Genomic DNA, 17,086 nt, shown 5'->3' with positions numbered 1-17,086 from the left:
TAGCACCTTTCATACATAAATGCAGCTCAAAGTGCTTCACAGGGCAAAAATAGAATAGAATAAAACACAAGTAGTTAAAAGGGAGGATTTTTTTTTTTTTTTAATTTTTGAACAATGACAAAAGACTACAGAAGAAAACATATACAGTACAAACCAAACATGAAAAAACAAAAGAAATAAAATGAAATCGACATTGCGTTTGAAACCTCGTATGTTACATTACATATTTCTAGGCTTTTGCTGTTGTTTCTCATTCATTAGTATAGGGAGGATTATCACAACAAAACGAAAAAATAAGTGATATTTGAATTAAAGGGACACTTCACCCTTTTTGCAAAAAAATATATGTTAATGATGTTTAGAAGCTTTAGAACACACTCCTGGGGGTCTTTATGTGTGTAATGTGTGGTTTTAGATATTTTACATTGTAGCAGTGAGCCTGTTGTCTCTGATGTCATGGACACAGGGCTCACTTCCTTCCTGGACTACATGTTGTCTCAGTAAGACAGCTCTCCCCCTATCCACAAGGAGGAGCAGTGCACCAAAGAATTATGGGAATTGCAGTCCAGGAAGGTAGTGAGACCAGTGTCCATGACATCAGAGACAACAGGCTCACTGCTACAATCTAAAATATCTAAAACCACATATTACACACATAAATACCCCCAGGAAAGTGATCTAAAGCTTCTAAACGTCATTAACATATATTATTTTGCAAAAAGGGTGAAGTGTCCCTTTAAGTGAAATCACTGAATATACCTTTAATGTAAACCGCTCTGGATTATGAGCGTCTGCTAAATGACTAAAATTGTAAATTGTATACAATGACTTATTGGACTCTAAACGTTATAGGAACCTTCGTTGTATCCTGATGAACTTGCACAGACATGGACAAATCTGCACGAGATTAGGCAACTATGCTTGTTGGTCATTTATTTTACTGGAAATAAGGATCAGTATATCGAGCAGATGTACAGTAAGCCTGACACATAGCAGTATTACTTTCCTACACCGCTCACCCCATCTCGTGGACCTAAACGGCATGGTACAGAGGGGTCGTTCTTCATGTACAGTTTGTTTTCGCACTGATTCCGGTCCATCCTCTGCACACAATGATCAGGAAAGCTGGTATATCTATTTCTGCAATCACAGAGTTGAAGGTAGATCAAAATGTTAAAACGAAATCACACCCGTGTGAACTGAGTGGTGCAACTCCCCTCTCCCCCCCCCTACTCTTCTCTCTCTCTCTCTCTCTCTCTCTCTCTCTCTCTCTCTCTCTCTCATTAGCAGGCAACAGTGCAGCACTGATACTATCTCTCTCTGGCACAACAGCGCCCCTGTATGAGTTCCTGATTGAATCAAATTGGTATCCCAATGTATTTTCTGTTTACTAAAGAGCCAGAGAGACACAGGGACACCCCTGTTACTGAACAAACACAGAATATAGAGCTATTTAACACTTATTTTTCACATTTAACCTTAGAAAATGTAATGGCTTCTCACTTCACAAGTGAATCTCAATTGCCTTTAACTGGTGGTACTTACGGCTCACAGCATCTCTTAGAATACGTCTCAGGGCAGCTACAGTGCTGGCACTGAGTGTTGAACCATTCGGAGCCTTCTATATGCCATAGTCCATCCACCTCATCGTAACAATGAGTTAAACCTATGGATACATAATATTTAACTTAAATCACTTTTTTTTAATGTTTTACTTTGTTACAGATGCAGAATACAATTGCAGTGGCATCAGTGGCAGTTCTGTAACTTCTGTTGGTTTTACCTTGTCTCCTTTTGGTTACTCCAGCGCAGGCCGCATGTATCACTGAAGGCAGCAGGGCACATAACAGTAAAGCTAGAACCAAGTATTTCTTCACAAGGGAAAAGAAAAATAGAGTCAAACTGGCTTTGATAAATCAGGATATACGTATGTATAATAAATCTATAGTTATCTTTCATTAGATAACTAAACTACAATAAAAAAAATACAATATTTAAGTAAAACAAAACTCACCATGGTGGAAGCAGAGTGGGACCAATGGTTGTCTCCTTAGATATGTCGTACTTGATGTGCGCTTGCCTCTGGTTTATGACTAGTAGGAATCCTTAGGGAATTAAATAAAGGTAAGGTCTGTAATGGGAAATCTTCAATGAAACTCAAAAAAGAGAGACCACAGAATAGGATGACACAATCAGAGCTCCCATGAAACCTGAACCGCATGAGAGGAAAGTGTCCCGAATACATGTAGCCGGGCGTATTTATACAAGTGAGAAGGACTATATGTAGATGAGAAGTTTGGTTTGTGGACAGTTCCTGATTGAATCAAATTGGTATCCCAATCAGTGTTGTTTTTGTTGACTAAAACTAAGACGAAAAATGTTCGTCGACTACCTTTTTTCACTGACTAAAACTAAATAAAAATAATCTATGATGACTAAAACTAAGACTAAATATACTGACAATTTCGTCAACAAATAAAAACTAGACTAAAATGTTAGTGGACAAGAGATCCAGTTTTATGCTGGGTTGCATGCTGAAAATAGCAGATATATAATTGTTGATTGTATATCTGCTATTTTCAGCATGCAACCAAAGTGTAAAATATGTCATTACAACGACATCAAGGCCTGTCAAAACACATTTTAGTCGACTAAAACTAGACTAAACACTAGAACATTCCAGGTAACTAAAATGTGACTAAAACTAAATTGAATCTATTCAAAAGACTATGACTAAAACTAAAATCAAAATTTGCTGCCAAAGACAACACTGATCCCAATGCATTTTCTGTTTACTAAAGAGACAGGGACACCCCTGTGACCGAACAAACACTTCAGATTGGAATCAGAATATAGAGCTATTTAACACTTATTTTATTTCACCAGGTGGCGTGCATAATAATAATAATTAAACTTTATTTGTATAGCACCTTTCATGACATGAAATGCAGCTCAAAGTGCTTTACAGAAAAATGGAGAATAAAAGAAAAGCAAACAATATTAAAAAACAAGCAGTAATGCAATACAGTGAGGACATGAATAACAAAAATAAAAAATAAAAGATCAATTGCTTTATCAATTAAAAGCAATGTTGTAGAAGTGGGTCTTGAGCTGAGCTTTAAAAATGTCTACAGAGGCTGCCTGACGAAGGTACAGTGGGAGCTTGTTCCATGCCGACGGCCCGTAGAAGCAAAAAGCTGCTTTCCCGTATTTTTTAGTTGCCATTTTTTTTGGCAAAGCAAGCAGGCCAGCAGTGGAAGACCTTAGGGGGCGGTTTGGGACATATTTAGGCAGGCAGTCATGTAGGTAGGAAGGTGCGAGACCATTGAGAGCTTTATAGACAAGTAAAATAATTTTAAAATCAATCCTAAAAACAACCGGAAGCCAGTGCAGTGATGCCAAAACTGGAGTAATATGTTCTCTCATCTTAGTTCTAGTTAAAACTCTGGCTGCTGCATTTTGGACAAGTTGTAATCTGTCAGTTGTTTTCTTATATAGTAGTCCTTGTTTAGGCACAGGGCCTATATGCATATACTGTCGACTGGAAGTGCGGATTTAATTCATTTTCCATATGTTCTTTTGGAATCTGCACCCACAGCACACGCCTGAAACTACATAAAACTGTCTGAGTAGAGCGGGCCTTTTTCCCTTGGAGTTGATTGATTTATTAACAGTTTGCAGAATTACAGTACATTTCAAGTGCAACTCAATACAACAACTGTTGACTGTGAGTGGACGACACCATAAACGCATTACACTTGTTTACAGGCTTGTGTATAGGCTATACTGTACCACATGACGCTTGTGTTCCTATAGGCTATACTGTACCACATGAAGCTTGTGTTCCTATAGGCTATACTGTACCACATGACGCTTGTGTTCCTATAGGCTATACTGTACCACATGACGCTTGTGTTCCTATAGGCTATACTGTACCACATGAAGCTTGTGTTCCTATAGGCTATACTGTACCACATGAAGCTTGTGTTCCTATAGGCTATAGTACTGTACCACATGAAGCTTGTGTTCCTATAGGCTATACTGTACCACATGAAGCTTGTGTTCCTATAGGCTATACTGTACCACATGAAGCTTGTGTTCCTATAGGCTATAGTACTGTACCACATGAAGCTTGCGTTCCTATAGGCTATAGTACTGTACCACATGAAGCTTGTGTTCCTATATGGCTATTCCAGAGTAATCTATAGTAAGAGAGTGGCGACACGCTTTGATCTAGCCGCAAAGCGGCTATATAATAGTTCCATATACATTTGGAACTATCCCATTGAGATAGAATGAGCACTTTCGCGTTCCATTGTTACAATGGGAGTCAACGCTAGCCACTTAGCCAAAAACAAAACCTAAGGTTTTTTTACCCCCCCCCCCCCCCCCCAGGGGTTAACTGGGGACAGGGTTATATGGTCAGACACTATAGTAATAATAATAATAAGCTTTATTTGTATAGCACCTTTCATACATAAATGCAGCTCAAAGTGCTTCACAGGGCAAAAATAGAATAGAATAAAACACAGGTAGTTAAAAGGGAGGATTTTCTTTTTTTTACATTTTTGAACAATGACAAAAGACTACAGAAGAAAACATATACAGTACAAACCAAACATGAAAAAACAAAATAAATAAAATGAAATCGACATTGCGTTTGAAACCTTGTATGTTACATTACATTACATTACATTACACAGGCTTTTGCTGTGGTTTCTCATTCATTAGTATAGGGAGGATTATCACAACAAAACGAAAAAAGAAGTGATATTTGAATTAAGTGAAATCACTGAATATACCTTTAATGTAAACCGCTCTGGATTATGAGCGTCTGCTAAATGACTAAAATTGTAAATTGTATACAATGACTTATTGGACTCTAAACGTTATAGGAACCTTCGTTGTATCCTGATGAACTTGCACAGACATGGACAAATCTGCACGAGATTAGGCAACTATGCTTGTTGGTCATTTATTTTACTGGAAATAAGGATCAGTATATCGAGCAGATGTACAGTAAGCCTGACACATAGCAGTATTACTTTCCTATAACCCCCATAGGTCCATCTCGTGGACCTAAACGGCATGGTACAGAGGGGTCGTTCTTCATGTACAGTTTGTTTTCGCACTGATTCCGGTCCATTCTCTGCACACAATGATCAGGAAAGCTGGTATATCTTTTTCTGCAATCACAGAGTTGAAGGTAGATCAAAATGTTAAAACGAAATCACACCCGTGTGAACTGAGTGGTGCAACTCCCCTCTCCCCCCCCTACTCTTCTCTCTCTCTCTCTCTCTCTCTCTCTCTCTCTCTCATTAGCAGGCAACAGTGCAGCACTGATACTATCTCTCTCTGGCACAACAGCGCCCCGGTATGAGTTCCTGATTGAATCAAATTGGTATCCCAATGTATTTTCTGTTTACTAAAGAGCCAGAGAGACAGGGACACCCCTGTTACTGAACAAACACAGAATATAGAGCTATTTAACACTTATTTTTCACATTTAACCTTAGAAAATGTAATGGCTTCTCACTTCACAAGTGAATCTCAATTGCCTTTAACTGGTCGTACTTACTCCGGGTCACAGCAGCTCATAGAATTCGTCTCGCACTTACAGTGCTGGCACTTAGTGTTGAACCATTCGGAGCCTTCTATATGCCATAGTCCATCCACCTCATCGTAACAATGAGTTAAACCTATGGATACATAATATTGAACTTAAATCACTTTTTTTTTTACGTTTTACTTTGTTACAGATGCAGAATACAATTGTAGTGGCATCAGTGGCAGTTCTGTAACTTCTGTTGGTTTTACCTTGTCTCCTTTTGGGTCCTCTCACGCACCATGCATGTATCACTGAAGGCAGCAGGGCACATAACAGTAAAGCTAGAACCAAGTATTTCTTCACAAGGGAAAAGAAAAATAGAGTCAAACTGGCTTTGATAAATCAGGATATACGTATGTATAATAAATCTATAGTTATCTTTCATTAGATAACTAAACTACAATAAGAAAATACAATATTTAAGTAAAACAAAACTCACCATGGTGGAAGCAGAGTGGGACCAATGGTTGTCTCCTTAGATATGTCGTACTTGATGTGCGCTTGCCTCTGGTTTATGACTAGTAGGAATCCTTAGGGAATTAAATAAAGGTAAGGTCTGTAATGGGAAATCTTCAATGAAACTCAAAAAAGAGAGACCACAGAATAGGATGACACAATCAGAGCTCCCATGAAACCTGAACCGCATGAGAGGAAAGTGTCCCGAATACATGTAGCCGGGCGTATTTATACAAGTGAGAAGGAGTATATGTAGATGAGAAGTTTGGTTTGTGGACAGTTCCTGATTGAATCAAATTGGTATCCCAATCAGTGTTGTTTTTGTTGACTAAAACTAAGACGAAAAATGTTCGTCGACTACCTTTTTTCACTGACTAAAACTAAATAAAAAGAATCTATGATGACTAAAACTAAGACTAAATATACTGACAATTTCGTCAACAAATAAAAACTAGACTAAAATGTTAGTGGACAAGAGATCCAGTTTTATGCTGGGTTGCATGCTGAAAATAGCAGATATACAATTGTTGATTGTATATCTGCTATTTTCAGCATGCAACCAAAGTGTAAAATATGTCATTACAACGACATCAAGGCCTGTCAAAACACATTTTAGTCGACTAAAACTAGACTAAACACTAGAACATTCCAGGTGACTAAAATGTGACTAAAACTAAATTGAATCTATTCAAAAGACTATGACTAAAACTAAAATCAAAATTTGCTGCCAAAAACAACACTGATCCCAATGCATTTTCTGTTTACTAAAGAGACAGGGACACCCCTGTGACCGAACAAACACTTCAGATTGGAATCAGAATATAGAGCTATTTAACACTTATTTTATTTCACCAGGTGGCGTGCATAATAATAATAATAAAACTTTATTTGTATAGCACCTTTCATGACATGAAATGCAGCTCAAAGTGCTTTACAGAAAAATGGAGAATAAAAGAAAAGCAAACCATATTAAAAAACAAGCAGTAATGCAATACAGTGAGGACATGAATAACAAAAATAAAAAATAAAAGATCAATTGCTTTATCAATTAAAAGCAATGTTGTAGAAGTGGGTCTTGAGCTGAGCTTTAAAAATGTCTACAGAGGCTGCCTGACGAAGGTACAGTGGGAGCTTGTTCCACGCCGTCGGCCCGTAGAAGCAAAAAGCTGCTTTCCCGTATTTTTTAGTTGCCATTTTTTTTTGGCAAAGCAAGCAGGCCAGCAGTGGAAGACCTTAGGGGGCGGTTTGGGACATATTTAGGCAGGCAGTCATGTAGGTAGGAAGGTGCGAGACCATTGAGAGCTTTATAGACAAGTAAAATAATTTTAAAATCAATCCTAAAAACAACCGGAAGCCAGTGCAGTGATGCCAAAACTGGAGTAATATGTTCTCTCATCTTAGTTCTAGTTAAAACTCTGGCTGCTGCATTTTGGACAAGTTGTAATCTGTCAGTTGTTTTCTTATATAGTAGTCCTTGTTTAGGCACAGGGCCTATATGCATATACTGTAGGCCAAACCGACAGATTTAAATAAATAACCCAACGGACACCTAAAATGAAGCTAACAGCTCATTACAGAATGAAGTATAGTGAAATTGTATACATTTTTAGTACTTCCATATTTCCCATTGTAGGACATGTGTCATGTAGAGAGAAATATAACAGCAATTTAACCATTCTTTATCTGCTTCTTTCTTTAACCTTATTTCACCTTATTCTTTTCATTAACTTAACCTAAACCTTGAGATACAAACTCGAATGATTCTTGGCGGATGTTGAATTAATTCTTGACCCCAGTCTTTTGGGGGTTGTTATGTTAAGGGATAATGTATGGCTGTGTGGTCATTGTTGATAGATAAATCACCGACAGGGTGATTTATCTTATCTATCAACAATGACATACATTGTACCATTTATTACACGGCTGCTTATAATACAGAAATTAACCCATTCTGAACGGGAACCCATTTTGGTTTTAGCATCATGTCATGCTTTAGCTATTGAAAAATAGCAGATCTACAAGCTCATAGCGCGCCACCGAGTGGCGCGCTACGAGCTTGTAGGTCTGCTATTTTTGAAAAATCGAAGAACGACTGACATTTTTAGAATCTGATCTCAGGTCAGAATGGGTTGATCAGACCAGTGTGTGTCCAGTGGAAACCTCGTATGAATCTGATCTCAGGTCAGAATGGGTTAATACATTGACACAAGTATTGCCTTGCTTACGGTAATCAAAGTATTCAAAGTTGGCCCCGCAGAGTCGCAAAGTCGCCTCGGAAACAAGGAAGTGAGTGTTGTTGATCAAATGGAATCAATCTTCGGGGGACAGCGTCGTCTATTTCTCGCTTCAAGCGGACCGTGTGTGTGTGTCGTGTGTGTGTCGTGTGTGTGTGTGTGTGTGTGTGTGTGTGTGTGTGTGTGTGTGTGTGTGTGTGTGTGTGTGACATGTGTGCGTGTGTTCACAGGAGCCGGACCCTGCGCACCCCGGCCAACATGTTCATCATCAACCTCGCCATCACAGACTTCCTGATGTGTGTGACCCAGGCTCCCATCTTCTTCACCACCAGCATGCATAAGAGGTGGATCTTCGGAGAGAAAGGTCAGGTCAGACACACACACACACACACACACACACACACACACACACACACACACACACACACACACGCACACAGGGACGCGCACAGGGACGTGCACACATAGATATCAAAGGGGGGCTTCAGCCCCTGCCCTTTTACCCCGTCTGTAAAACAACTGCCCTTTTCTCCAGACCACGAATGCAGCGTTTACTACATGGTGAAAGAAATGCAAAATGCCCTCCTCGCCTTTCCATGCCATGATATACCGGAAGGCAGCATTCAGGAGAATTGTTATTTTCCGAAGACTCCTGAACTAATTTGTTTTTCGGAATCCATGTCAATACACCGCATCTCTTCTCCAGTAGATAAAGAGTGCAGGGGGGAAAACGGTGAAAAACAAGCATATTATTTAAAAAATATTCCTAAAAACAGTGCCCCCTGTTGGTACTCTAAACATAGGGAGGAGACATTGCTGTTCCTTGGAGTGGTTGCAGCACTCGAAAAAGATAAATGAAGTTGGGAACTTCTCCTTCGGTCCACCCATTCCTAAGACATGTGAGATAACATTTTTTATCTATCACTAAACACATGTTTAGTGTTTTAGGGTTAAGTAAAACATGCCAGTACCTCTTTCATACACTGATACACACGCGATTGCATGTGCGCGCGCGCGCGCGCACACACACACACACACACACACACACACACACACACACACACACACACAGGGAGAGAGAGAGAGAGAGAGGAGCCATTTACCACGTCTCCAGATGAGCAAACACAGATAAAAACAGGACCTCAGAGGAACACATACCGACAAACGCTATATTGACTGATTCCTATCGTGTCCCGCGTGGAACATATAGCCTAGATCTACAAGCTCACAACGCTTTGCCCTGAGGTGCTTTTTTGGGCTTGTAGATCGGCTGTACACAGTAAATACGTGTAAATTAGGCCTGGGGCCTGGCTTCAATGCTTATCAACACACGTCCTCTAACACACACACACACACGTTAGACAGCTATAGCTATAGTGTGGTACACACACACACACACACACACGCTAGTAGTGACAACAAAGCACTGTTATGGCTACCACATTACATTACGTATACACACATTCCCAGTTTAGTATCTTCTCAGCCAACCCTGTAGTCCTATACTAGTTCAAACACTTGAACCCTCGAGAGCTTTAGAGAACTGGGTTGGCTCCGCACATGGACCTCTCTTTCTTTTCTGTCTTGTCTATACACCACAAATCTCTGCCCAAAGACAAGCTCACGAGTCACGACCCGTTGCATGTGTGCGGGCACTGTTCATAGATAGAGCTGTCTGTGGAGCAGTGCAGGGTTCTGTGGAGCGGTGCAGGGTTCTGTGGAGCAGTGCAGGGTTCTGTGGAGCAGTGCAGGGTTCTGTGGCGCAGTGCAGGGTTCTGTGGAGCAGTGCAGGGTTCTGTGGAGCGGTGCAGGGTTCTGTGGAGCGGTGCAGGGTTCTGTGGAGCAGTGCAGGGTCCTGTGGAGCGGTGCAGGGTCCTGTGGAGCGGTGCAGGGTCCTGTGGAGCGGTGCAGGGTCCTGTGGAGCGGTGCAGGGTTCTGTGGAGCAGTGCAGGGTCCTGTGGAGCAGTGCAGGGTTCTGTGGAGCAGTGCAGGGTTCTGTGGAGCGGTGCAGGGTTCTGTGGAGCAGTGCAGGGTTCTGTGGAGCGGTGCAGGGTTCTGTGGAGCAGTGCAGGGTTCTGTGGAGCGGTGCAGGGTTCTGTGGAGCGGTGCAGGGTTCTGTGGAGCAGTGCAGGGTTCTGTGGAGCGGTGCAGGGTTCTGTGGAGCAGTGCAGGGTTCTGTGGAGCGGTGCAGGGTTCTGTGGAGCGGTGCAGGGTTCTGTGGAGCAGTGCAGGGTTCTGTGGAGCGGTGCAGGGTTCTGTGGAGCGGTGCAGGGTTCTGTGGAGCAGTGCAGGGTTCTGTGGAGCGGTGCAGGGTTCTGTGGAGCAGTGCAGGGTTCTGTGGAGCGGTGCAGGGTTCTGTGGAGCGGTGCAGGGTTCTGTGGAGCGGTGCAGGGTTCAGGGACGTGCAGAGAGTGTTAAGCCCAACACACACACCGTCTGTGAAGCGGGTGGGCAGCGACACGGCACACAGGCGTTGCCGCGCGGCAACTCGTCGGACGCCGCCGGTGTGGGATAGGTTCATTGAAAATAACAGAAGGCTTCGCAGACGGTGTGTGTTGGGCTTTAGAGAGGCAGGGGCTGAAATAAGGCTCCATGAGGAATATGAGTTGATGCCGTCTGGCAGACAGTACAGAATGATCACCATACTGTAAGCTCAACAGATATAAATTCTCTTTTTGTTCCACATGTCAATCAAAAGCACTCAATAACAGATAACTAACTACTGGGGGAAACAGGGAAGACCTTATGATGAGAGAGTGCAATACTTGAACCTTGATATATTTGCACAGTGTGGGTAGGATAATTATTTATTTGTACTATGTACTGTATTTTTTTTGTACTATGAACTGTGTGTATGTATGTACTGTATGTAATGTATAACGCTGTCTCGTGGTGCCCAAGAAATCCCGTAAGAGGGCACTTTTGGACAAAAATAGCTGATCTACAAGCTCTGAGAGCTTGTAGATCAGCTATTTTCGGGGCGTAACCCAGCACTCTTAAGCTATAGTGGAGATGCGGTGTGTAACGACACGGATTTCTAAACAAATTTGTTCAATGCAAAATACTGTGTTCAAGTTCAGGAGACTTCGGGGAAAAAAAGCATTTCTTCTGCCTTCCGGTATGGCATGGAAAGGAGGCATTTGCATTTATTTCACCATGTAGTAACCGCTGCATTCATGGTCTGGAGAGGGCAGTTGTTTTACAGACGGGTAAAAGGGCAGGGGCTGAAGCCCCCTTAATTTGATGTCTATGTGTACACGTCCCTGGTATGGGGTTCATGTTTCTTGGTCAGGGACACAGACACTTTGACACAGACTGCAGGACGCACCAGTGGGATAACCAGAGAACTAATGATTCCCAGATGGCCTCTCCCTCAGTCTCAGCCCACTCAGCTGATGTTTGTTTATGTACATTTCTTGAATCCGATACCTAAAATACTGCCTTAAAATCCCATTAGGCCTGCAGGGTCTCTGTAATAGACTGAAGTCAAATCAAATAATCAATCAAACAATCAATCAAAATTAATCACGCTGCCTAAGGCAAATTATTTATCTATATATCTCTATATATCAGCACTCCCACAACGATGCACCATCAATCTGTAGGGCTGTGAATCTTCTGCTATATCTCATGTTTACTGTGATTATATATGGTAAGCTTACATTTCATAGCATATATATTTACATGCACCTCGACAGTGCAGGTTGCAGGGCAAATGAAACGCCTTCTTCCAAAGCTTATACATTTCATATCACAAACACCATAGTAAAAACTCCCTAACATTAAGACGTCAACATTAGCTTGGTTTGACAACACTGTCATGAGTGTTGTGTCAATCAATGTATTTTTTGTTATTCATGTCAATGCGTATTTTCAGACGTTTAACCACTTCAACCCTCAATACTTAAACTCGAACTTGTAGATTGTCTGTTTTGACTAATATTCCCTGCGTTACCGCACAGTGAAATTTGTTCTCCGCATTTGACCCATCTGTTGGACCGGTGAGCCGCAGCATGTGCCGCGCTCGTGAATCATTAGTTGATTTGACCCCCCCAATCCAACCCATTGATGCTGAGTGCCAAGCAGGGAGGCATTGGGTCCCATTTTTACAGTCTTTGGTATGACCCGGCCGGGGATCGAACCCCCAACCTCCCAGTTTCGGGGCGGACACTCTAACCAGACAGCAGGCCACTGTCTGGTTGAGGTTAATGTAAAAAAAAACAACAACAAAGAGTTGACGTCCCACAATAGTAACTCTGAGCACAGCGTGTGTATTTTGGATTTGGGAGAATGGTGTCACGCGGCACAAATCATTATCTTATTTGAATAGACTCATCTTATAGAAACACATTTTGATACAAGGAACTGGCACTCACATCTGCTGAACAAAACGCGGGGGAATGTATAGCCCGGCTCCCGGCAGACTCCCGACCCGTCGATTTGCAGGCGCGCTCGGCTCCACCAAACGGAACATTTTCAAATCCGCTCTGCACTTTCCCAAGCATGTGTGGGCGTGAAAGATAGCAATTTTAGGGATATAGCAGCGCAAGAACGTGCCAGGTACAAATGACGGAGTTGGCATAATGTACCGCAAGGTAGTGCGGCCGCAAGATACTGCTTGGGGACAGCGCCAGCTGCTTTTTGGGCATAATTAGTTAACGGTAGTGCCAGGGGAAGCGTGCATGTATAATTTTAATTTATTTTGCTATACATATTCTGTATAGGCTCACCATGAGCCCTGCTCACGAGCTTTCGTCACTTTTTCTCAGTGGGAGAAAGTAAGTTGGTACATTCAGTACTTTCTTTTACTCTTTATTGTCTCCAACAGGCCGAAAGTGCATTTTTGCACTCCGTCCACGTGTGTGTGTGTGTGTGTGTGTGTGTGTGTGTGTGTGTGTGTGTGTGTGTGTGTGTGTGTGTGTGTGTGTGTGCGTGTGCGACTGGCTCCCAGGGCTAATAATGTTCACTGTGATTTTGCCTATACTGTACATTTCATATGATATCACACCATATAGTAAAAAACTCCTTATAATCATGAATCATGAATCGATTTTGAATCGATTTTAATTCGAATCGACACCCCTCATGTTAAGACGTCAATACACAACTAGTAGTCATTAGCTTGATAGACTTTACATTAGCGTTGTGTTAATCAGTGTATTTTTGTTAGTTTAGTTTCTATTAATATGTTCCGTGCGTGCGTGCGTGCGTGCACATGTTTCCCTGTGTGAGACATAGTGATGAGGTCCAGGGGGTCTCCACGCCTCGCTGACCAAACCAAGCTGAAAGCCATGACTCAGGGATGGTCCTCTGGGACAACGTTCACCCTTTACCTTTGAACTGTCAAGCAGACACCTATACCTCCTCCTCCTCCCCTTTACTGTATGTACAGTAATACTGCAGGAGAACTGTTGAGTGAGTAATTGAAATGGAATAGAAAGGACGTGTACAGTACACAGAGCTATTGACATTGCATCTGAGGGAATATTGCAAAACCATAAGAATTGTGCATTTGCTGTCAGAAATCGTTGGCCTATATAAATCCAGGATAGGTTAGCTTGGAGCTTTAGTAAGGTTGTGCACAGATAGCAGTTGTTTTTAGTATGCACATAGATAGATAGATAGATAGATAGATAGATTCTTTATTATTGTGTCATGCACCAAAGGACACATGGACTTATAGGACACATCATATCATTGCGTCAATATTGCATTGTGTACAAGAAACAGGTTTGTTTTGTTGTTGTTTTTTTTGGTTTTTCTTTACACAAACAAAACATTCTGCCTTTTTTTCCCCACGCTTTGCATAAAAAGTCTGCTAAAGCAAAAATACCTTTCCTAAAACAAAATTCCAGTTTTTCGTAGTCCTCTAACCAGAAAAATTAGCACAGATGGTTGTCATTTTACAAAATAATACATGTCTTAATTCTTCATATAATGGGCAGTGAATTTCTTTCAAATCACACACTAAACACACACTCTGTCCTCCTCAGGAGTACCAATGAATCTCCCCGTTTCTAAAGCTAATGGCAAGGTCCCAGAATGCACAAAAAGATCTCTGACTTTTGGATAATATATTTTGTGTAACATAAGGTTCAGGGCCATAATCTTTTTCAATAAGACGATAACCCTATAAGCCCTAACCACACCAAATAAGGGTCAAGAAGGATTTAGCGTTGTCCCTGCGTTGACCCACGTCGTCCCTAGTGATTCAACGCATGGAATTCAATGGCCCAATTAACCACACCAAAGGGTCGAGACGGTTTTAGCGTTAACTCCTTGCAACCGTTTGGACCCAAGGAGTTGCATCTCTCTCTCTCTCTCTCTCTCTCTCTCTCTCTCTCCCTCTCTCTCTGAGGAGAGCAGCTTGTTAGTTCTGCAGTGCTGTTTGTTTTGGGTCATACGTCCAGCTGTATTGATCGATGAGCATGTATTGATCGGCGCTCCCTAAACACAAAAGCACAGTCCACACTACAGAATCTTATTGGACAAATAAACCCTGCCCACTCCTCTGGCCTTTCAGACACCCACGGTACAGCATGTGATTCTCACCCGGGGCTTTCACACTGGCCAGGGTGTTGCATCTTTTTAACAAGGCACTTGCCTATAGATTGAGTTCTTAATGCCTCGTGTGTTTCCAAACGTGAACTTCTTCTTAGCTGTGTGTCCCAGCAGGGACCCCTGCATGCGTGGGTGTTGCCAGACAGACCCCACGCTGAGAACCAGCGCCACATACAGTACTGTATGCAAAACAATTACGCCAACCATTCCAATGCATGACATGCAACACACAAAGGAGCTTGCACACACTCCCATACACAAACGCACACGCACACACACATGCACCCCCCCCCCCCCCACACACACACACATTATTGTCTTTTTTTGCTTGAAAACTGATACAAGGTCGTTCATGCATGCATCAAGGACCCCCAGAATTAAAATGTATTTGGCCGCGGATCTGAAAATATTTTCCTGCCAGGGACCAGATTTGTGTATAGTTAGAAATAATCTTTGTAAAAAGAAATATGATTTTTTTTAAGGTTTTTATCGCGACACATTCTAAAGCTTGTAGATCAAATTTGATAAAATGTACTCCACTTTCTATACCATGCAGCCCTGGTAGAACGTGGTTGATTGATTGATTGATTGATTGAAACCTTTATGTCAGGGGAATCCAATTGTGACCAGGGTCTCTTTTTCAATGGCGCCCTGTATACAAGCAAGAACATTTACAGCAATGACTTTACATACAGTACATACATGACATGGACACAGTACAACAATAATACACAAGCATACACACACAAAGAAACAAAACCGTTAACACCATGTTGAGCAGTGGAGGTACGTTCAGACGGGCATCGATTCCCATTCTAAATCCTGACAGTTTTCTGGAAAAACCCATGTTTCTATGTCAGTGGTTCTCAAACTATTTCATGTCAAGGACCCCTAGAAGTATATGTAATTGCCCCCCATCTGAAAATATGTTGTTCCAGGGACCCCCCCAGAAGCAAAGATTTGAGTTAAAAATGTTCGCTCTGAAAGAATATATATTCAAAGACTTGCGCCACATTTTCAAGATTTTTCAGAAATAGCAGATCATAGCAGCTCATATGATCTTGTAGATCTGCTATTTTTCAATAGCTAAAGTATATATACTGCTTAAAACGCCAAAAGGGGTTCACGTCACGAATGGGTTAATGCAGACATTGTCGCCTGGATCAACGGCAGCCGGCAGGTCTGCTCAAGAGGGGCACGACAACGCAAGCGTAAAAAAAAAAAGAAAAACCTCAACAGAATCCAGGTCTGGTCAGTCAGTCGCAGACAGACATGTGCACGAAACTAGCAAGCGTGCAACAATTTCACGGGGCCACGCTTCCGTTATTGCCCCTCGACTTCTCCGCGCATTTCAGGAGAAAAAAAAAAACGCAGGTCTGATTGAAAATGAATTACTAGGCGTGTTAATCGCTGTCCGTTTGAAAGGACCTTTTAGGGGTTTTTAACCCATTTAGACCTGAGGACAATTCTACAAATGTCTTCTAAATCCTGACAGTTTTCTGAAAAACCTCATGTTTCTATGTCAGTAGCCTGGACTCCACCTATGCTTTCTATATTCCATTTTTCTGTAAAGCACTTTGAGCTGCATTTCATGTCATGAAAGGTGCTATACAAATAAAGTTTTATTATTATTATTATTATTATTATTATATGGCATAAGCAGCTCCCGGCAGGATCCGCCGGGAGAATCTAGACGCAGCTGCGCGACATGAGACTAATTTGATTAATTTGAGCGACAGAGAGAGAGGAGTGTGTGCGCGTGTGTGTGTGTGTCAATTTAACAAAGGTGCAGATTATCAGAAGAGAGTGAGCGACGTTCGCGCTACTCTATGCCGAATTGAAGTGGACTCTTTTTTTTTCTCTCTCTGGAAATAAAAACGTCTGGGTTTCCGAGGCTACTATGTCAGTGGTGCTCAACCTTTTTCATCTCAAGGACCCCCAGAATTAGATCTGTATTTGGCCGTGGACTCCCAAATATGTAGTTCCCTCCAGAAGCAAAGATTTGAGTTAAAAACTTTCCTTCAGAGATTTCACGATTATTCAAAAATAGCAGATCTACAAGCTTGTAGATCTGCTATTTTTCAATGGTGCTTAAAACACCAAAAGGGGTTCCCGCCCAGAATGGGTTAAGTGTCTTGCTCAGGGACCCTTCGCCACCGCCACCGGTGACCTTTCCGATTCCCGCGTGGCCTCTCTCTCCCCGCCGACTCCATATCCCTACAGAGCT

General features: G+C 42.0%; 1 protein-coding gene across 1 annotated transcript in view; it reads left to right on the top strand.

Moving 5' to 3' along the window:
• The window catches only part of opn4b (opsin 4b), a 95,070-nt gene that overhangs the window by 32,987 nt on the left and 44,997 nt on the right, over positions 1–17,086 (top strand). Inside the window, 1 exon segment of the mRNA XM_080789214.1 lies at positions 8,529–8,662. Coding sequence (XP_080645340.1) covers positions 8,529–8,662 — 134 coding nt within the window.

Source organism: Protomyctophum bolini, assembly GCF_963924005.1.
Source record: "Protomyctophum bolini genome assembly, chromosome: 18".
NCBI classification, from domain to species: domain Eukaryota; kingdom Metazoa; phylum Chordata; class Actinopteri; order Myctophiformes; family Myctophidae; genus Protomyctophum; species Protomyctophum bolini.
Note: the sequence above shows the minus strand (reverse complement) of the source record. Positions and strands in the feature narration are given on the sequence as shown.